The 23695-nt window shown below is 36.7% G+C and overlaps 1 protein-coding gene across 1 annotated transcript in view; it reads right to left on the reverse strand.

The window, feature by feature from the left end:
* The window catches only part of PHF21A (PHD finger protein 21A), a 283341-nt gene that overhangs the window by 219480 nt on the left and 40166 nt on the right, over positions 1 to 23695 (reverse strand). The window contains exons 2-4 of the mRNA XM_006865046.1: positions 22237 to 22278; positions 9274 to 9418; positions 3086 to 3118 (exon numbers count right to left, since the gene is read on the reverse strand). Coding sequence (XP_006865108.1) covers positions 3086 to 3118; positions 9274 to 9327 — 87 coding nt within the window. The 5' untranslated portion in view covers positions 9328 to 9418; positions 22237 to 22278. The remainder of the gene's footprint in view (positions 1 to 3085; positions 3119 to 9273; positions 9419 to 22236; positions 22279 to 23695) is intronic.

Consider the following 23695-nt stretch of genomic DNA (forward strand, 5'->3'; position numbering starts at 1 on the left):
ATATGTATAGTTATCTTTTTTGTTGTTTAAAAAAGGCATTTGCAATGAACAAGTCATTGGTTTTGCAAAATTCTATCATGCGATCTCCAGCATGATTTCTATCACCAAAGCCGTATTTTAAAACCACGGATCTTTCCTCTTTGTTTCCAACCTTTGCATTACAATTGCCAGTAACTATCAATATAGCTTGAGTGTATGTTTGATTAATTTCACACTGAAGAAGTTGATAGAATTCTTCAATTTCATTACTGACTTTAGTGGTTGGTATATAAATTTGAAGGAGCTCTGGTAGTGTAGTGGTTACGAATTGGGCTACTAATTTCAGGGTTAGCAGTTCAAAACTACCAGCTGTTCCGTGGGAGAAAGATGAGGCTTTCTGCTCCCATAAAGATTTATAGCCTCGGAAACCGTGTACAGGGTCACACTATGAGTCGGAACCGACTTCACAACACATCACCACCACCACCACCATATAAACTTGAGTAACAATGGTCTTCGATTTGTTGTTGTTGTTGTTGTTGTTAAGTGCCATCAAGTTGGTTCCTGTATAGGGTTTCCAAGGAATGGCTGTTGAGTTGGAACTACTGACCTTGAGTTTCAAACCGAACTTGCAGTCGAGTGCTTAGCACAGACAGCATTATACTTCAAGACAGATCTTGCAATGCCATTCCTCTTCAATTTGCTATTCCTGGCATAGTAAGCCATATGACTGTCACATTCAAAATGCCCAATACCTGTCCTTTCAGTTCACTAATGCCAAGGATATACTGATCTTTATGCATTCTTCTTCATTTTTGACAAATGCCAATTTTCCTAGATTCAGCCTTAGAACGTTCCATATTATTATTATTAATGGATTTACAGCTGCTTCTGCTCATTTTGGGTTGTGCCCCATCAGTAAATAAAGGTCCCGAAATCTTTACTACACTCGTGTCTCATAACGGTCAACACTACTTTGAGGAGGCAACTCTTCCCCAGCTGTTTTATGAGCTCCTTCCTACCTGAGACACTTCTGGCACTGTCTCTGACAATATTTTGGTGCTATTCATCATGTTTAAATTTTCAATATTCTGGTGCTATTTGACAGCGTTCCACTTCTATTCATAAGGTTTGCAGTGGCTACACGTTCAGAAGCAGTCTGTCTCTCCTTCTTCCTGGTCTGTCTGAATCTGGGAGCTCAGCTGAAACCTGTCCACCATGGGTGACCCTGCTGGTATTTCAAATACTTATAGCATAGCTTCAAGTATCACAGCAAAACACAAGCCACCACCATACAACAAACCAACAGACGAGTGGTCACAATCCGCTTCCCCCAAAAGTCTGGCAATCTGGTTTTGAAAGGTCAGACCCTTCTTGTCCTGCAGGGTTGTTGTGACTCATTATGAGTTGGAAGAGAATTGACAGCACACAACAGAAAAAAAATGAGATCACCCACAAGAATGTCCAACTACATACTACCCGCTCAGCTTCATGAGGTCACATTGCCACATTGTCACCAGTGCACCAGAAATGCTGGCATTTTCTCAGAATATTTTAGTTATAATAATATTTAGTGAAAGGATCTGTTAAATCCTAAACTCTTGGTCTTCTGAATTCAACATAATTGTAATATATTTTTAAAAAATCAAATAGGCAAAGCCCCTCATGAAGGCTGGACTGGCAAGCAAGAGTATGTGCCAGGGACCAGTCAGAGTCAATGGAGTATATTACAGACGACAGTTGTGCCACCAGGCACTAATTTTGTAGAGATAAACATTCTTTCCTACTTCCAAAACAGAATCTGTCTCAGTCCCATTCTTTAATCCAAGAACTTATCTTTCTTTAGTTCAGAATGAAACATATGTTTTTAAGAAGGGGGTGCACGTACATGCAACTAAGGAGCTCTGGTAGTACACTGGTTACGAGTCAGGCTGCTAGCCTCAAGGTCAGCAGCTGGAAATCATCAGCCGTTCTGCGGGAGAAAGATGAGGCTTTCTGCTCCCGTAAAGATGGACAGCCTTGGAAACGCTATACAGGGTGGCTCTGAGTCAAACCAACTCCACAGCACACCCAGTAGCCATGGAGTCAGTTGTAAGTCATGGTCACCCCATGTGGTGCAGTTTAGCCTGTGCTTCACAGGGGTTTCAAGGCTGTGACCTCGCAGAAGCAGACTGCCAGGCTTTCCTTTTGTGGCACCTGTGTGTGTGTTTGAACCGCCAACCGTTCAGTTATTACCGAGCGCTTTACCATTTGTGGTGTCACAAGGGACATCATTCACATACATATTCATACACATACATTTACTTACTTATTTCCGATTACCCATCTATATGAATCTAGGGGCTCTGAAAATAGCATACTTATGAATAGACAAATCGAAGGGAACAATCTGAGTGAGTCTGGAAAGTACTTTTCATACTTAGGAGTCAGTGTCTCATGGTTACAAAAGAAATATTGCCTGAACAGTAAATATTCACCTGAAAACAACAGAATCTTTTAGTGAGATTTCTATTCAGAGACAGAGAATAAAATACCTAAGTCAAAGCTCCTAGGAAAATTTAAAGAAAAGTTAGCATGTGCTGGGTTGTTACATAAGATACTTTTTTTTAAACTCTTTTTAAGGGTTGTTTCAAAAATAAAATTTTCTACAATGCGTTTTTAAAAATCTTCTATACTTTTACTCTGAACACAGTGGGGTTCCATATTTAAATGTTCTGTACTATAAATTCTGAGTAAATAAGAATGGCTCTGGGACACTTTCAATAATTCTGAGACTACAGAAAACTTGATAAACTCTGGTTTTGAAGAAGTAGGATTTATGGAAATGAAATTTAAGCTATAAGAAGAGTATGAACTCTCAATTTTTTTTCACTCAAAGCAATTAACATACAAGCAAAATAGCAGTAACAAACATGAATGATAGCTATATTGTAAAAGAATGACTGCTCAAAACCCTTAAACCATGAAGATCTATCCGCTAAAAATAATTATTGCTATGAATGAGATCATTCTATAACCTTAAGTATAGTCAATTATTTTAGTATTTTATCTTTTAATTTTGAATTACTTAAATTTATACATTAAATAAATAAAAACAGTATATTACCTGTGGATCCTGCTTCATTTGAGCAACCAGTTTCTGATAATAAAGAAAGAAAAGGACATGTCAGGATTACATGTTAACTCACTTTATCTAGCCAGGTTGGGTCTCAAATATCCAGGGTTGTACACACACACACACACACACACACACACACACACACACACACAATAAGCAATACTGAATCTGAATAGACCATAAGTTTCTGTGATCAATATGAGGTTAATTAGATTCTTCTCCTTACATGGTGGTGGTAGTGGTTATGTGCATGCTGTCGGTTCTGACTCACAGTGATCCTGTACAGGTTTTCCGAGGCTGTAAATCTTTACGGGAGCAGAATGCCTCATCTTTCTCCCGCCAACCAACTGGCAGTTTCGAACTGCTGACCTTGAGGTTTGCAGTCCGATTCGTAACCACTACACTACCAGAGCTCCTTTTCTCCTTTCATGTTGTTGTTGTTGTTAAGTGCCGTCGAGTCATTTCCGACCCATAGCGACCCTGAACAGGGTTTCCGAGGCTGTAAATCTTTACGGGAGCAGAAAGCCTCATCTTTTTCCCACGGAGCAGCTGGTAGTTTCGAACTGCTGACCTTGCGGATTCGTAACCACTATGCTACCAGAGCTCCTTTCCTCATTTCATAGTGGGGGATAAATAAAAAAAACATTAAACCACCACTTCATATTTTAAATGAAAACATGCTTGCTTTTAAATAAATTGTCATTAAATACCTTCAAATCAGTTCCACCTCATAGCCGCCTGGTACAAGGTTTCTGAGGAGTTAGAAACCCCAAATGCCAAACATCCCTTTACTAAGTTGTCATGTGTCTAGTGTCCCAGACAAGGCTAGGAAAGAAGCTGTTCACATACAAACGGCCTGTTTGTGTACAGCAAAGTACAGATTTGGCAAGTGTGTTTGGTCCTTTCCAGGAGCCTAGTGTCAGATTTTACTTTACCACTGTCTCCTCTAGAGAGGGAGGATGCACTCCGAGGTGCACTCTCAAATCTCAGGATTTCAGAGTAAGAAATAGAGGAACCACAATGGAAACTCTGCCTACCTGGGTTCCTCTGAGGAGAATGCTACCTAATACCAAATGAGATGTGTCTTTACAAGGCAGAGCAGAAACCCACACCAACGAAAAACAAAAGAGAAATACAGTTTGATTTAGACCAAACTCTGAAACCATTGCTGTCCAAACAGTTAACAACCATGGTAAGAAAAAATCTAAGGATACAAAAAAAATCTCAGGAGGCTAATTCCTATAGATATATGGAAATTAGCTGTTCCCAAGTGAATTTTTCATGAAAACTAAAAAATCTGTCACTCCCTTTGGGTAACAAAGTACTTTAAAAATATACACATCTGTCTTCTTAAAAAGAAAAAAAAAAGGGGGAGGAGGGATGTTCTGTTGGAACTGACTCAATGGCACTTAACAACAACAACTAGGGATATACTTAGAGACATTATTACCATCAATTAGTATAATCTATTAACATATAGAAAGGTCTTTATGATATAAAAGCCTCAAACTACTGTTACAAGAAAGTTCTTTTGTGTGCATCTTAGTTTTTCAGTCTACTGCCAAGCAATCAGCTAAACACATTGTGCTGCTACTACTGTGCTTCCCTCAACAGTCCTTGAACCCCAACTCAAATTTGCTGCTTCTGTTCTGCTGTGTGATACACTTAGTGGACTAATTCCAAGATGTGTGAATAGGCTGTGAGTAACAGTCTAAGAAATCCCCCTGAGTAAAATATGTAATCTTTAGTGAATGACTTATGACATTCATTCTGACTGGGCAAAAATTTTCCTTCCCGATGCTGAGATGCATTCTAGATTGTTAAGGTTGCTGCTATGTGATCTCCAAATACATGAGTTGTGGTGACAATATTCTACTTCATATTTGACAGTGGTGGCGCTTCTAAATTCTGGCTTTATAATCTACAAAATATACACATTTCAAGAGTTCAATGGAATTGAAATATAAATGTATTTAAAAAAAACAAAACCTTGGTTTTCCTTTCTGACTTGATTACCAGAGAGTTGGGTACGATCCTAAAGTTACCTTTTTAAAGTTGAAAAGGGTCTTCTTCAGTGGAATATAAAAGTGAATTGGTAATCATGCTAAATTCTCCTCCTCAGGAATAGATAAACTAACTTCTTCATCCATATGAAATCACAATGCATTTTAGACAATCAGTGGTAGTATAAGACAAGCTTGGAAACTTATTAGACAACCCAAACCCCCAGTGACTTTAAGTTGACACTGTGTTATCAAAGTTGTTACTTTCCATAGCAAAGATGTAGCAATTTTTCATGTAGATATACTTTATACCAAGGGTCAGCAAGATAGTGTCCATAGGCCAAATCCAGTCTGCCATCTGCTTTTGTAAATAAAGTTTTACTGGAATATAGCACACTCACATATTATCTATGTTTTGCTTTGTCTTTACAGCAGAGCCAACTTGTTGTGATAGAGACTATAAATGACCCCCAAAACCTAACATCTTATTATCTGGTCTAAGAAAAATTTTACCAGCCTCTGAAAGATTAATTATGGCATCTATCAAATTCCCATAAGAATAATCAAAGATGGGAGAAAAAAGATGAATTCCTCAAAAGTAGAATGTGCAACACACGCCACTATTATTTAAGCATCTATTAAACACCAACCATTGCCACTTTCTCAACCATAACCCTTACCATTAAAAAAATCAAAACAAAACATAAAGATCAAAACTATATGTCAATCACAGCAAGGCCAGGTAGTTTCACAACATACTTTTTAGGCCATCAGGCTTCCAACAAAGCCTTACGTGAGATTTGTTTACTGCTGAGGATAAACTGAACACGGAATGGCATCTTTGCCACCTCAAAATTTAGTGAAAGGAGGAAAAACTCCAAAAATAAAATTCAACATCCATTAAATCATCTCTGATCCACACAAATTTCAGAATGATTATTGTACCCCAGAAATTGTTCCACCAGTTGATGTACAGATTTGTACGAACAGTAAATTTAATACTCAACCATTTGCCATTCAATCAAACTGGGTATTCAACACACCTCTATGCCAAAATACTTTCATCCAGGAAAATATATAGGCTTATTATTATAAAGCGATCTTACTTTCTTCAATTAGTACCAGAAGCAATGCCAAATAAATAAAATGTACATAACTTATTATATACAAGTAGTCCTTGAGTTAAGAACGAGATCCAGTCCTAACTGTGTCTTAAAGAATTTGTAGGCAAGTCGGACCAGGTGCATATGGTTCCTATTTAACTCCCTTTAGCACAAATGAAGGCTGGAGTGCCTTTCCAACTATTTAAAAGCTGCATGTGTAGCAAGTGAAGATGATTATGATGAAGAATTTACAAGCTGGAGTTGGGTCAATCATTTCAAAGTGAGGGCAAATTTACATAACAGGACTGAGCATTGTTTCATTCTGTTGTGCACAGGGTCACTATGGGTTGGAGTTGACTCGATGGCACCTAACAACAACAACAAAGGGAAAATACACATTGTGAGCTGTCTGTAAACCAGACATTCATAAGCTTTTTGAAGTTACTATAATAACAAAACATTTTACATAAAGAAGCCCATCTGTACAAAAGTACTGAGAAAGTTTAACAACAGTCAAATCAGTAGCAGGAATTTTGAATAGGAACGAAGACTTATATCATAGAACAAAAAAGCAGGCAAATTAAGAAGCTGTTGCTTTACTCAATCATTTGTATCTTCATAATAAAACAGTACACTACATAACTATTAAGCATCTTCCAAAAAGTAAAATTTCTGGCATTTATAATATTTCAATACCATATTTAGAAATAATTCTGAAAATCATCTTTAAAGACCTAGTATTTTTTAAAAATATAAGTTACTTTGAAGTTTTCCATGAAGTCTGCCTCCACTCTAATTCTGGGCAACTCGAAAATCTAATATTTATCAAAAGTCCCAAGATACTGTTGCAACAATTTCTGAAATTAATCTTACACTTCATAACATCTTCATAAGAGTTTCCATACCTCGAATTTTAAACATTCTGAAGTAGTCCGTTCATCATTAATTTATCCCTTTTGACTACCAATCTGTCTGTGTGTGTCTATATACTTAGTCTAGGACCATATGGTAAAACCACAGCTAATGTCTAGAAAACAGGCTTCTTGTCCGTTGCTGTTTGGTTAAGTGCAGTCGGTTCCCACTCATAGACAATGAGGATTGGCTGGTAGGTTTGAACTGCTGATGTTGCAGTTAGTTAACAGTCCAGTCGGTACTTATCCCACAGTGCCACACCAGAACTCCAGACATAAAACAGAAAATGTGGTTTACATAATAAATGCTAAGTATTTAGTTATTTAAGAATAGTTTGTATATTGAATGTGTGTGTGTATTTTTTAAGGTTTATTTAGCCTTGGTAACTAAGTTAAAAATATAAGACTTGTGAAATAGAAAGCCTATGAAACAATCTTACATGAGGGCTTCAAAAAGTCTGTAAAAAATTCCATTATCTTTTTTTTTTTTTTAACTTTTTATTGTGAATTGAGTGAAAAGTTTACAGAGCAGATTATCAGTTCTATATTTAATAAATCATATACTTTGCTTCATAACATGGTTACAATCCCTCCATGTACCACCAGTTAACAGTATTTCCCTCTATTCACTTTAACTATTACATTCCTCCGTGTCTCCTCATTCCTTCATCTTTCCTCTGCTAACCTCCCTCTTATTGTATATGCCTGCCCTGTCACCACGTCAACATGTGTCTACCCTTTAGCCTATGAATAATTTTCCTCCCCTCTGTCCCCCATAATCATCATAGATTGTTTCTTTTATCAAGGGTACCTTTTTTTTAATTTTTTAAAATGTTTTTACAACATTAGTCTCATACAATATTTGATTGACTAATTTCACTCAGCATAATGTCCTCCAGGTTCAACCATATTTTGAGGTGTTTCACAAATTCATCATTATTCTTCAACATTTTATAATATTCCATTGTGTGTATGTACCAAAGTTTATTTACCCATTCTTCTGTTGATGGACATTTAAGCTGTCTCCATCTTTTTGCTATGTGTCTTGTAGACAGCATATTGAAGGATCCTGTTTTATTGTCCATTCTGGTCTCTAAGTCTCTTGACTAATACATTTAATTAATTCATTAATTTACGTTCAGTGACATTATCAATAAGTATGAATTGATTGTTGTTATTGTTCTGTTTTGTTTTTGTGTGTGTGTGTGGTGATGGTGATGGTGGTGCTGAATTCTTTGTTCCACATAATTTTCTATGCTGAGTTCATTTTGTTGTGGGTTTTCTTTCCATTTCTGTTGTGTTAATGATTACTGAATCTTTCTGATTATCCCTTTTTTTTTTTAATTGATGTACAGGTTTGTTATTTTTCTTTGAGGTTATTCTGTAATTTATTATCTTTTTACATACTTAAAACAACCTGTTTTATCTTGAAATCTACTTGACTTCCTTGTCATCTGAAAGTTCTATATCTACACCATTCCCTCTTTTTGCTTTGTAGTTGACTTCATTATACATTGCTATCTCTGGTTCCCTATTTTTAGTCTTGTAGGCTTGTTTTACTTTAAATATTCCTATATCTGGAATCAGTTATGGGTGGATTCCATTACCTTTTAATTCCGTAACTCCATGAACTTTTTGAAGCCCCTCATGTTTTCTTTATTAAGGATTGGAATTAGAAGGTATAAAATTGAGCCATATGATGAGTACAAACTTCAGTACATATGGAAGTCTAGGTCGCTATGAGTCGGAACCGACTCCACGGCACGGCACATAACCGACCGACCAACCAACCAACTGCATATTTATTTGAAATATTCAAGTTAATTCACAAGAACTATGTCCCTCAGATGAACAAAAAGGCATAGAAAAAAACAGAGGTAGATTCTTTTAACTTCTTTGTAATATTAAAAGAAAAAGATCAGTTCTTTTCTCAGGAAAGGCAAGGTCGGTAATATTTTATTAAAGTTTTGAAACGTAGTAAGTAAGTATATATTATCAACAAATTTGTTGACTAACGAAAAAAAAGAAAATGACATGAGTCTTGGACAACTGTCTGACAGCCTACTAAAACTGGAGGTAAAAATCAGTGACTAACCTGTTTAGTAATTTTAGTCATTACTTAATGACCCAATGTGGGAGAAGGTAACAATACAACATACCTGATGAACTTGAATTTCCACTTTAAGAGCCTCCTGTAGAGTCTGCAACTCCATCCTCTACCTTCTCCACTTTCTCTTATGTCTGTTAATTCTATAGATTATTCAGCCTTTGTTTAAAAATAACCAATTCCTCTTCTCACTGCAGCTGTAGAGATCATAAAAGGTTTCAGATAATTATGTTGGACATAAAGAAAATATTCATATTAAATGAAATAAATGTTAATAAAAAATATTTGGCTCTCTAACATAGTGAAGATAAATTTCCCACATAGATTTTTTTTTAATTCAGTACCCAAACTTTCTGTGTTTTATTCTTTAAGCATTCCTCTATTAAACATTTCAAAAACTAAAGAAATAGGGAAAAGAATGGATTAAATTTGGACATGAAAAAAAATCTAAGCAACCACTACCTGCTCAGCACTGTGATACATATTGAGGATACAGAGCTGAACAAGCCCACTTCAAGCCTCGGTGAGGAGTTCAGAATGGAGCATCCAGGACGCACTGTCCTTAGAGAGAGACATAATAACATGGTCATGCCTTATTACACAGCACACGTGCAGGCTCAGGGTCTCTCAGAGGTTAAGAGGGGTAGAGGCACTTTCCTAGTCACCCACTCTTACCCTACTTTTAAAATGAAGAAACTTACACGGAGGAAAGACTGACATAATGTAAAGGCTTAAATTTAACAAATTAACACTTCACATATATACATACAATATAATGTAACTCTGCTATCCACAAAGCTATGACTGGGACATTTAAAAATATTTATTGTACACAACAGGTAAAACAGTCTAATAATGGAACACGTTTCCAGTTTTACAATAAACACCATTTTCTTTCAAGCCTGCTTCTGCAGCTCTTTGACTGCCTCATGTAACTGCATTTGGAGAGAATGTCCAAGTCTAAATCTGCAGTCCTCTGTGAATGTACCACTCTGCCTGCCCGTCCTACTCTCTTCCCGCAGCATTTGAAAACTCACATTGTTGAGATGACTCTGACTCATGGTGACTGCATGGGTTCTAGAGGGTTTTCTTGCTGAACTTTTTATGGAAACAGATGACCAGGTCTTTCTTCTGGGGCACTCCTGGGTGGATGTGACCTGCCATTCTTCAGGTTAGTAGATGAGAGCAAACCATTTCTGCCACCCAGGGACCATCCCTCATCATTACTGTATTTTAAATCAACTCAATAGCTAATTTCTCCTTTATTTTTTTTTTCCCTAAATGTGGCCTGAGACATGATTCCAGGTACTCTTCCAAAGCAAAAGTCTGGTTTTGCTTGAATGAATTTAAACTTTACTTCAAATCTCTTTTCTTTTTCGCATCTACAAAGCATGTAGTTAGAGCAGCTTTTCAGTATATTTTATAAAGGGAACCCAAACCAACCCATTGCCACTGAGTTGATTCTAATTCATAGGGGCCCTATAGGACAGAGTAGAACTGCCCCCATAAGGTGGTTTTCAAGGCTGACATTTTGGTTAGCAGCCAAACACTTTTAAACAGACACCATCGGGACTCCTTTATAAGCTGAGGAAGGGAATAATACGGAAGCTGGTAAGAACCACTACTCTTTAAAACCAATACAATGAATTCAGGATTTTCACACTTTCTAAAAATTATCTGCCTGTGGCTAAAGTCCATATTTAACCTAATTTTCTAAAAGTTCTTGGAATCATTAACTAGAGAATATATATATTCTTATGAATATTAGTTTTTATTATTTTTGCTTAATTTCACTAGGCTTAAAATAACCAATGGAAATCTCTCTCCCTAGGACCTTTATACTGGTATGTAATACAAAACACTCTAACAAAAACAAAAAACCCCCACCAAAACTTGAAAGGCTGTAATTCCTTCAGATTTATATTGTGAAGGCTAGGAAAAGATTGTAAGACCCTAGTACGGCAAGTGCCACTCACAAGACCAACTAACCAAACCAAGCTGGCAGTTCAAATCCACCAGTGGCTCTGCAGGAGAAAAGATTTGGCACTCTGCTTCCTTAAAGACTGCAGCCTAGGAAACCCTATGGGAGTGCTACTCTTTCCTACAGTCACAATGATTCAGAATCAACCTGACAACAAACAACAATACAACAGGAAAGAATTACTGCAGAACAGTATTGTATTGTCAACCAAATAACTTTACAAACGCAATAAATGATGAGAAGGTAATTTGGAAATCAAACCACATATTGCATTGGGCAAATCTGCTGCATAAGATCTCTTTAAAGTGTTACAGAGCAAAGATGTCACTTTCAAGACTATGGTGTGCCTGACCTGAGACATGGCATTTTCAACTGCTTCCTACGCATTTGAAAGCTGGACAATGAATAAGGAAGAATACTGAAAGTCCAATGGACATATAAGAACACAAAAATCTGTCCTGGAAGAACTACAACCAGAGTGGCTCCTTTGAAGCAAGGATGGCGAGACTGTCTCTAGTTCTGTGGACATGTCGTCAGGAGGGGCCAGTCCCTGGAGAAGGACCGCATGCTTGGAAAAGTGGAGGGTCAGTGAAAAAGAGGAAGACCCCCAATGAGATGTTCTGACACAGTGGCCGCAACAACAACTATCTCAAATATAACAACTGTGAATGGCACAGGACTGGGCAGTGCTTCATTCTATTGTTCATCTTTGTTAGAGGAAATGTATTTTGATGAATACAGGTGAATCCCTCATGTAAAATAATGGGTGCCAAGAAATAAACATGAGATTTTGTTTGTTTGTTTGTTTGTATGGAACCACCATGAATAAATAAATGGTCAACATTATTAAACCACTGACTTACACCAAAAATTTTGTTGCTAGAATAAGCTAACATATATAGTCACATATTTTAAAACTCTATAGTTAATTTTTAATTTTAGATATTAAAAATATTTTCTCAACTCAAACTCTTCATTAATGTATAAAAGTTCTGTGGGCAAACAGCCCCAAACCCATGGCCATCAAGCGGGTTCTGACTCACAGTGATCCTTTTGGATACAGTACAACTACCCATCTGGTATCCAGGGCTGCAAATCTTAACATGAACAAACTACTACATCTTTCTTCTGCAAAGCAGCTTGTGGGTTTGAACTACCAACCTTCTGGTTAGCAGTTGAGCACTTTAACCAACCAGCTTCTTCAGTATGAAATTAATCAAACAGGCAATGTATCGATAATTACTGGCAATTGGAATGCAAAAGTTGAAAACAAAGAAGACCGACCAGTAGTTGGAAAATATGGCCTTGGTGATAGAAACCATGCTGGAGGTCATGATAAGAATTTTACAAGATCAATGACTTCTTCATTGCAAATACCTTTTTTAGACAACTTAAGAGATGACGATACATGTGTATCATAGACCTCACCAGATGGGATACACAGAAATCAAATGGACTACATCTATGGCACAAGATGGTGGAAACACTCTATATCATTAGCCAAAACAATACCAAGGGCAGACTGTGGAACAGACCATCAATTGTTCATATGCAAGTTTAAGCTAAAGCTGAAGAAAATTTTAAAAAGTCCACAAGACCCAAATATGATCTTGAATATGCAGGCGATACAACCTTGCTTGCTGCAAGTAAAGAGGACTTAAAACATTTACTGATGAAGATCAAAGAGCACAGCCTTCCGTATGGATTACATCTCAATGTAAAATAAACAAAAATCCTCACCACTGGACCAATAAACAACATTCTTATCAACAGAGAAAAGACTGAAGTTGTCAAGGACTTTATTCTTTTTGGATCAACTATCAACACTCATGGAAGCAGCAGTCAAGAAATCAAATGACATACTGCATTAGGCAAATCTGCTGCACAAGACCATTTTAAAGTGTTGAAGAGCAAAGATGTCAGCTTGAGGACTAAGGCGCACCTGACCCAAGCCATATTTTCAATAACCTCATATATATGCGAAAGATGGACAGTGAATAAGGAAGACTGTAGAAGAATTGATGCTTTTGAGTTATGATGTTGGAAGAGAATATTAAAAGTGCCATGGGCTGCCAAAAAAAACAATAGATCTGTTTTGGAAGAAGTGCAGCCAGAGTGCTCCCTGGAGGCAATGATGGCCAAACTTCGTCTCTCATACTTTGGACATATTGTCAGGAAGGACCAGTCACTGAAGAAGGATATCATGTTTGGTAAGGTGGAGGGTCAGAGAAAAAGAGGAAGACCCCAAATGAGATGGATTAGCACAGTGGCAGCATCGATGGACTCAAGCGTGGCAACAGTAGTGAGGCTGGCCCAGGATTGGGCAGTGTTTTGTTCTGCTGTGCATAAGGTCGCTATGGGTTGGTACCAACTTGATGGCACCTAACAACAACAACATTCCATCTGAATTTAAAGATCATCTCAAGTACAGATTTGATGAATTATACAATAATGACCAAAAAACCAGAAGAGCTGTGGGATGACATCAAGAACATCATACTGGAAGAAAGCAAAGGTCATTAAGAGACAAGAAAGAAGGAAAAGACCAAAATGGATGTCAAATAGACTCTGAAACTTGCTCTCCAGCACAGAGATGCTAAAGCAAATGAGGAGGTAAAAGAGGTGAACAGAAAGTGTCAAAGGGCAACTCGAGAAGACAAAGTCAAATATTAGAAAACCTAACAGGAAGAACACACTGAAGAAAAAATTCAAGCTTCAACTGCAATATAGAAGGATTCTATGGGCAAAATAGTGAATGATACAGAAAGGATCAAAGGAAGATGGAAGGAATATACAGTTATTGTACCAAAAAGAAATGGTCAATGTTCAACCATTTCAAGAGATAGCATATGCTCAAGAACCAATGAAGAGGAAGTCCAAGGTGCACTGAAGGAATTGACAAAAGATAAGGCTCCAGAAATTGATGGATTACAAATTGAAGTATTTAAACAAACTGATGACGCACTAGAGGCACTCACTCATCTATGCTAAGAAATTTGGAAGACAGCTACCTGGCCAACTGACTAGGAGAGATCCATATTTGGGCTCATTTCAAAGAGAGGTGACCCAGCAGAATGAGGAAATCATCAGACAGTATCATTAATAATGTATGCAAGAGTACACTGACAGGGAACTGCCAGAGGTTCAAACCAGATTCAGAAGAGGATGTGAAACAAGGGATATCATTGCTGACATCAGATGGATCTTGGCTGAAAGCAGAGAATACCAGAAAGCTATTTACCTGTGCTTCACTGACTTAGCAAAAGCTTTCAGTTGTGTGAATCATGACAAACTATGGACAACATTGTGGAGAATGAGTATTCCAGAACACTTAATTGTGTTCATGAGGAACCTGTCTATAGATCAAGAGACAGTTGTTTGAACAGAACAAGGGAACACTGAATGGTTTAAAATTAGAAAAGGTGTGGCCAGGGTTATATATTCAGTCTGTATATGCTAAGCAAATAATCCACGATTCTGGATTTTATGAAGAAGAACACGACATCAGGACTGGAAGAAGACTCATTTAAACAACCTAAGATATGTAGATGATATAACTTTGCTTGCTGAAAGCCAAGAGGACTTAAAATACTTACTGATGAAGATCAAAGACCAGAGCCTTGGGTATGGGTTGCACATCAGTAAGAAAGAAAACAAAAAATCCTCACCACTGGACCAATAAATAAGAACAAGATAATTGGAGAAAGGATTGAAGTGGTCAAAGATTTCATTTTGCTAGGATAAACCATTATCACTCATGGAAGTAGCTGTCAGTGAATCAAATGACATGCTGCATTAGACAAATGTGCTTCAGAAAACCTCTTTAAAGTGCTGAAGAACAAAGATTTCAGTTTCAGGACTAAGGTATGCCTGATCCAAGCCATATTATTTTAAATAATCTCACATGCATGTGAAAGTTGGACAATGAATAAAGAAGACCACAGAAGAATTGATACATTCGAGTTACGGTGTTGAAGAAGAATATTAAAAGTACCAAGGAATAAACAAATCTGTGTTGGAAGAAGTACAGGCAGAATGCTCCTTAGAAGCCAGGATGGCAAGACTCTGTCTCTCATTCTTCAGACATATTGTCAGGAGGGACCAGTCCCTGGGTAAGGGCAGCATGCTTGATAAAGTGAAGGGTCAGTGAAAAAGATGACCCCAACAAGATAGACTGGCATACTGGCAGCAGGAACGAGTTTAAGTGTAACAACAACTGTTGTGCACAGGGTCAATATGAGTCAGAACCAACTTGACAGCACCTAACAGCCACCAAAAAATGTATCCGAAAGTGATTCCTTATGATTTCTGTCAAATTAAGAATCACTGTGAAGCTGAAAGAGTATTTTTAATAACCATAAACCCCTATTTATTCTATAGCTGTAACACCATAGTGTTATTCAGCTCACACAAACTCTGAAAATAAACATTAAGTTTTAAAAACATGGAGAACTCACAATATACATGATATAGGGTGAACCACAAGGTCAGCGGTATGAGCCCACCAGCTGATCTGTGGGAGAAAGACGAGGCTTTCTGCTCCTGCAAAGATGCACAGCCTCAAAAACTTTAAATAAGGTCACTATATGTCAGAACTGACTCAAAGGCACTTAACAACAACAACATTTATATTGAGCACTCACAAAACCAAAATACCATGAAAAGATAATTCACAGGAGAAGGATGACCACAAAAATTAAAACTATTCCTTCTCACTAGAGTCACAGAAATGAATCTTGACAAAATTTGTCTATAAAACCGAGAAAGCTTTGTCAAATAACAACACTGTCTTGCTGCCATGAGTCTGAGTCAGGTAGCACTTTCCTAAGTTGGTTATCTCTCCGTGGTAGCACTAAGGGTGATTTACGTTCTTCTTTCATTAGTATTCTCAAATTTTTTCATAGAAGAGATGTAGTTATTTTTAAATTTAAAAATTAACTGAAACTGGATCTAACCCTGGAAGGAAGTTAACTGAGAATTAATAAAGCATCACAAAATTTTCTACTGAATAAACAAAATGCCCAGGAAAATAACAAGTAAAACCAGGTTTAACATGGAGTCTAAATGTCAAAGAGTGCCTTGCATGATAAGAAGTTGCAACTCAAGTTAATGAGGAGAAGACAGCTTGTATTTCCTCCATCAGATTGACTGCTTATTAGAAGGCACACAAAGGAGTAAAGTTTTGTCTGGTAAGGACTCAAAATGTCAATTACTCATTTTACTTCACAATAAAACTGAAGGGTTACAAAAGGTAGCGACTAGTTATAAAGAAACTTATAAAGGACAAAAGATTGACTTGAAATCCCTCTTTAAAAATATCTCCTTATAGGTAGCAATTTTGAGGGATGGGTCTCTGCCTAAAGGAACAGATTATATACATATATTTATAGCTTAAAAAACAACACAAGCACATGTTTAATCCTTTTTAAAAATATTTTGGGGGCTTAGGCAACTCATGTAGCCATCATCTGAAGGCATTAGTTGCTAAATTTGTAAAAGAAGATTTATTTATTTGAACAGTTCTAATAAGTTATTAATAACAATTCAGATGCTACAAGGTGAATGTAAACAGACTCACAAAACAATGACAGACACATTTTATTCAGGTATGATGTCTTTACCACTCAACAGCTCTAAAAAACTGCCAGGGAGGGACTGGGTACTGGCAGCCAGGAATCAGGCTCACAGAATGTGCCCTTTGGTTGTTTAAGTTATTATATGTTCCTGAGTGCTATTGAGTACATCACCACTACCACCAAAAAACAAAACAAAACAAAACAGAGGGAATGGAAGCAAATACTGTTGAATGATGATGCACGGAGAAGATTATAATCACTGCAATGAAACAATGGTGTAAAGCCAATGTTCTCTCATGTAAACTATCACTCAGTTCATAATAAAACTTAAAAAAAAAAAAAAAACAACTATCAGGAACGGCAACTAACCAGCACAAAATACTAAAGTGTAGAATCTTCAAAGCTGTACATGTTAAACCGAATGGCTTTTTACTTCCAAATAACAACAACAAGAAATAAAACAAATACATGCACACAAACAAGTATAAAACCCACAAACAAACAAAAAATCAAATTATACTTAAAAAGGCAGTTGTGTTATCTGAAAAGAACAGTCACTGCTCCAAACAAAAACACCCTGAATCTATTTTACTCACTGGGTAACCACTCTCATACTTGGGAACTTTTGCTTGCTTGCTTATTAATGGGAAAAATGAGAGCAATATCGCCTACTTCATACAACTGTTAGGAGGCTTAAAAAAGGGAAATCTGTATTATAAGCCCTTTGTAACTTATAAAGTACTAAGCTATTCTTAACATAGTTAGCTAGCTTTTCTGCTCAAACTTTAAAACTTCTCAATACAAGGTTTCTTTCCTCTTCAAATGCCTTAAGAAAGAGACTTCTAAATATTTTTCTTGGTATAGTGCTGTTTGAAGATATAGGTTTTTTATTGTGATTCTAAAAACTTAAAAGTAACACTCTAACTGAATTTACTGCTAAGAAATCCTTTGCTCTTTTCCTTAGCTGACATAATTCTTTTTCCAATCAAAATTCTACTCATCAACCAACATTTACTGTTAATAGTGAAGTGTCTGACACACCATGCCCTCTAACTCAACTCCCTAAGAAGAGAAAACTTCACTTTCATTATTTGTATTTATTTGATGTAAGACTTCTCCCTCTCTCCTCTTCTGTTCTGTATTCTCCAAACACAAGTGTTCAGAGTAGGTTTAATTAATTTTTTAACATATTGGCCAATATTAAAAATAGAGAGTCCAGGCAGATCTATTTATCCTGACTTCTTTTCACATGCTCAAAGTCTAAGTATCAGGTTCCCATTTGTGTAAGAGACAATGCTGAGAGATATCTTTAACATCCTTAACTTTTTAAAAAACACTTTATTGTGAACTGAGTGAAGATTTACAAAGCAGATCATCAGTTTCACATTCAGCAAAGCACACATTTTCAGTGACTACAATCCCCTCAAAGAAAACATCTCTTCTCTTACTTCTTCCCTACAATTCTTATTTCCATTCAACACTCCTTCCCAACCCTTCTGCGCTTTGTCCTTAGGTAAATGCTGCCCTTTTGATCTTGAATGGTTGATCATTCCATAGCTGAGTACTGCTGTTCCCCCTATATACCCATCTAGTACTGTTTGGCTGCAACTTGAGCCATGAGGGTAAGTTCAGTTCCAGACCTGAAGGATGACCAACAAGAGTCATAGTTTCAGAATCCTTCAATCTCTTTCTGATCAGTAAGCTTGATGGTTATTATAATTTTTAGTTTTGTTCCACATTTTCTCCCACTCTATCCAGAGCCTTCTAACACGACCCCTTTCAAAACAGTTAGTAGTCGGAGCTGGGCACCTTCTGATCTCAGGGTGGTAGAGGAGACTGATGTTCACATGTTTCATTAGTCGACTATATTAGCTAACTGCATGCATCTTCAATTTTCATCACTCTTCTTTCCTCCACACAGGGACATACCAATAGTTGTACCTTCGATGGCCACTCATAAACTTTCAAGATCCCAGTTGCTACTTACTAAAGTAGGATGTAACACATTGTCCTTGTGGAAAATGTTATGTAAATTGACCATGGTGTCCCCTGAGACTAGGTCCTGAGCTCCCAGGCTCAATACCTCATCCTCTCAAATGTTTGGTAATGTCTAAGAAGTTTTCATAATGTTGCCCCGTATGCTCCACCACATTCATAGATATGTCTGCAGCAAAAGTGAGCACCCATGCACACATATCCTCTGTTACGCCTTATATATTTGTGGATATAGTCTCACTCTCCCTCTCATATAGCCTTAACTTTTAATTTAGGTGATAGTATCAACAACAATCCAATATGCTAAAAACAATATAATTACATTAATAGAATTTATAGAAAGTTTTAGCTTATTAATATGAATCAAAATACAATGACAACATAAAAAAAAAATCAATGTAATTATTTACCAGCATTAAACAAATTTTCAATAAATTCTGATTTATTTTCATAGTGGTATGTCTTTGTTAAAGCACCACTGGTTAACATAGCACTTTAAATGCTACCACACAAAAGACTTGACAACCCTGATTTTATTTTATTTTTTCCAGTATTTCTGACTTTAGTATGATTTTACTTATCATAGATCCACTAATCTCCAATGGAGCTATGCCAACTGATGTGATTCTGAGACATGAAATAAGACAACCCTGGTTTTGGAGACACCAACCACCTTTGAACCTAACAAGCTCACTATGTTCAAAGTCTGGTATTACAGGTGCTGATGTTTCCTAACTATTAAGTAAATAAAAATATACATACATACATTACACACACACATATATATACGCACACACATACATACATAGAGTCCTAGTGTGGCACTGTAGGATAAGCACCGAACCGCTAAGCTCAAGGCTGGCAGTTCAAACTCACCAGCCACACCTCAGAAACTCTCTACAAGGTCAGAACCAACTGCATGACACTTAACAGCAGCACATATACATACACTCCTGCTGCTCACTTATAGACATGATCAAGTTCCATAGAGCAGGTCATTAGGTGAAAATCTGCATTATGTAAAAAGGGAGAAGGACCAAATCAGACCAGAAAATAGAGGATGACTGTATCATTACACAACTGCCAGACAACGGAGAATCCTGCCTCAGTCAAGGTGACCCATGACTTTTATCATCAGAGCCAGTGTTACTCTTGCCTTGCACCCTGGTGTTCATTACTGTCAGATGTATGTCATTAACGCATAAAACAGGTGGATAGTAGTTTTTTGCTATGGTCGTAAGTGTGGAATGTCCAATAACAAGAAACTAGATAAGGGAGGAGCAGGTATATCCATGCACAGTCATATAAAATTAATTTTATTTGAATGTCTGAATAAGTTTGAATATAAAATACGCATCTTTCTGAGGTTTTGGGGGAGTGGTAGGAGGTTTCTTTTTTCAAACACACACACACACACACACACACACACACCCGAATACCTTTTACACAGATCCTACCCCTCCAGCACAAAGGCTTTCATGATATTTGGGGGCAAGTTAGGGCTATCCCCCCAGTACCCTCTTCTTCACAGCTCTGCTCCAGTATCCTGCACCACTCCTGACCACCCACACTCAAAACTGTTTTGACCTCTGCTTCCTGGTGCCCAGCAACATGCATTCATCTATTGTCCATCTTTCTTTACAGAAATCAAGCATGCCCACTAAATTCATCCCAACTACTCCCAACAACAAGGCCATTAAGTAAATTTAGAAATTCAAAATGAAGGATACTGGAGTGTATCTAAGCATAATAACAATGAGGCCAAGATTTTAGAACTGGTTGCCACATGTACCAGAATGCTTAGAGGCATTCCGAATGTCCATAGAAGGCTAGCCAGAATCACATAAATATTTATCACACAAAGGATAACATTAGAGGGTGTGATGGTCTTAGTATAGCCAGTAGGAACTTATAACAGAAATAGGTGGGAGTTATGGTAGATAGTTTTCAGACCACTATAAGGAAGAACTAAGGATTAGAGCTGTACAAAAAAGGAATGGGTTACCTTATGAGGTAGTGGGCTCCCTGTCATTAGAAGTATTCAAGAATGCTGCATATCATATCCCCCTCTTGGAGATTCACAATGCACATTAGCATATTAAAGGTTCTGAGAAGTCCTGCAGTAAAGAAACCTGTTTAACTTTGTTTAACCCAGCATTTCCCAAATTATTTGATCACAGAACCCTTTCCCCACCCCCACCCTACCACAGTAATATCACCATCTCCGTGGAACTAAAGTTCCTCAGAATGCATTATACACAATAATGAGCTTTGTTTTAAAATGCAGTATCCAATACACACTTGAGTAACAACCTGCCAGAAACATAGGACAAGAAATTGCCACACACAGTAAAAGGTTGGAAGAGAAGACCTTTAAGGTTCTTTCTAAGACTCTACGATTTTATCATATCTCAAAGTAAAGCACTAGTAGGGTCTTGATTATTTATTTTAAAAGGGTCCATGTGAAAAAGGCAAACAGAATAACAAGTTAGTAAAATGCAAGGCTAACCAATTCAAATGCTTTCCTTTCACTTTCAAAGCCCAAACCCTAAAAGGTAAGAGATACCTCAAGGACTATAAGCCTTAGGAAAATGTTAGCCTTAGGTAAAGCCACTAAGTTAATTACTATTCGTGAAAGAATTTCATCAAAAGGAGTAGCCTTGCATCAGCAAACTACCCTACTCCAGTTAGCTTCAAGTTTAATTTTTATTGTAATACACACCAATTAAGGTTAGTATTTGTTTGATGCTTAGTTATTAGACTGCCCTGTGTAATTTGTACTCTTGAATTACATATTTAAAGAAACGATTAAGTGTGATGAATTAATAAGCCATTTTAAAAAAATGTATTACAGTAGATATTTAATATTAGGAAAAAATGTGTTTGCTTATATGCCCAACACAGTAATAATGTTTCTCTCTCTTTTTCGTTTTTCTCTTTAAAAATAACACAAAACAACACACTAAAAATGTAATGTCATCTCTGAAGCCATTCCAACACTAAGTTTAAGAATATAAATGCTTAAGAGTCCAAAATTTCAAAGTCAAGAGTACCACAGTTACATTACCCTAGCCATTTTGCACACATACTACAGCCATCAAATTTAACAGTATATTAAGTAATACAAAACACAATGGGGACCTTAACTTTCGAATTTCCTGACTTTTCAATTCTCAGTCCTAACTACTGCATTAAGGACATTCTTGGCAAAAAGGAACTTTACATTTTAACAAGTTATCGAATGCAGGAACATGCAAGCCTAGCAGTATTATTAGAAACACAAATGCATTTGAGATATGGCTAGGTGAAATTAGACAAAAAAATCACTTTCACTCAGTGTAAACAGCAAAGCCTCATTTCTGTGAGAAAGCTTTTTTGCAAAAAAAAAAAAAAAATCATTGAACATTTGAATGATTATCAGCTAGCATCAAGCACACTATGCCTGCCTCATAAAAGTACTTACCAATTTTGGGGGAAAGTTGTTCTCCTTCAGCTCTCTATCCCCCTATAACAGAAGAAGGAGAAGTGGGATTAGACTACAATCACAGATTTATGACCAGTCGTCAAAAACTGAAGATGAAAATATTTCTGTCTGATTTGAAAAAGGAAAAATCAAACTATATAAAAGTCTCCAAAGTTTTAAACCCAAAATAAAAAAGAGAAGGGAGAGTTTTTACAGCAAGGAAAGAACTCAAAGGCAGTTAAGTATTTACTCTTGTACAGTTTTTTTCAAGAAAAAGTAGCTGACGTTTCCCTTCCCAAAGAGACTCACAGAAAGGAAATACTCCTCATCTAAAGGACAACATACAGATACACTCTCATTCCTAACAAATGCCCTTCACTGTGTTACTACCAGTTGCTTTATATTACCAACTTAAGTTAACATCAACAGCCCTAGGTTTGGTCAACTTAAAAGGCTTTTCTATTAACCTTAAAATGGATTTGCCTTATGTAAGATTTAGAAATTCATAATACTTTACAATAATGTACAGTCAGAATTCTAATGAAACTGTTTACTCACATTCTTGAAGTCTTACCACTTTAGACTATAAGTCACACACACTTTCAGTATGCCCTTTATCTTATTCAATGACAGAGTCAAAGAAAATAAAGGTTTTAAGATCTAGGATCCAAAGCTCAGTGATATTTTGTTGTTTGTGCTTTCTTTAAGTACTACAATAAAGATGAACTAAAAGCTCACTAAGTTGATATCAAGGTCAGAAAAGTCAAATCAAGCTATAATGTTTATTTTTAACATTTTGAATTTTTTAACATTCTTTGTCCTAGACTTGTTTTTCTAACCAAATAAAATTTAAGAAACAAAACCAGAAATCTGTCCCCTGATATTTTAGCATGAAATTATTTAAATTTCATGCACCATACTCTCAAATGCTTGGGAGCATGACATATGAAATTTAAATACTGTATGTTTGAGAGCAGACTTTCTCCGGCCCTAAACATAGTACACTTGTTTGAATGATGTGCCTGGTGTGGTGCTGTAGGATAAGCCCTGGACTGCTAATCACAAGGGTGGCAGTTCAAACCCACCAGCTGTTCCTTGAAAACCCTATACAGGGTCATTATTAGTCAGAACCAACATGTCAACACTTACCAACTCCACTAGTGATTAATTTCCTCTGGGTATGTTTCAAAAGCTCTCCCTGTCACTCAGATTATAAATAAATTTTGTTTTAATATACACAGTCATATCAAGCACACAGTAAGTAATTTAAGAGTGTCCAGTTCATGCAGTTAACATTCATTTCCAAAAGAAATCCAATTTGCTGTTTTAGCCTCTTTTCTTTAGCAGCAAATTCTTAGGTCCTTATAAATGACATTTTAATTACCAAGGTTAGAATGACTTCCAACCAAAGGCAAAGTCACATAACAATCTGTAGAATGATGAGGTTATTAAAAAGTGA

Source organism: Chrysochloris asiatica, unplaced genomic scaffold (genome assembly GCF_000296735.1).
Source record: "Chrysochloris asiatica unplaced genomic scaffold, ChrAsi1.0 scaffold00075, whole genome shotgun sequence".
NCBI classification, from domain to species: domain Eukaryota; kingdom Metazoa; phylum Chordata; class Mammalia; order Afrosoricida; family Chrysochloridae; genus Chrysochloris; species Chrysochloris asiatica.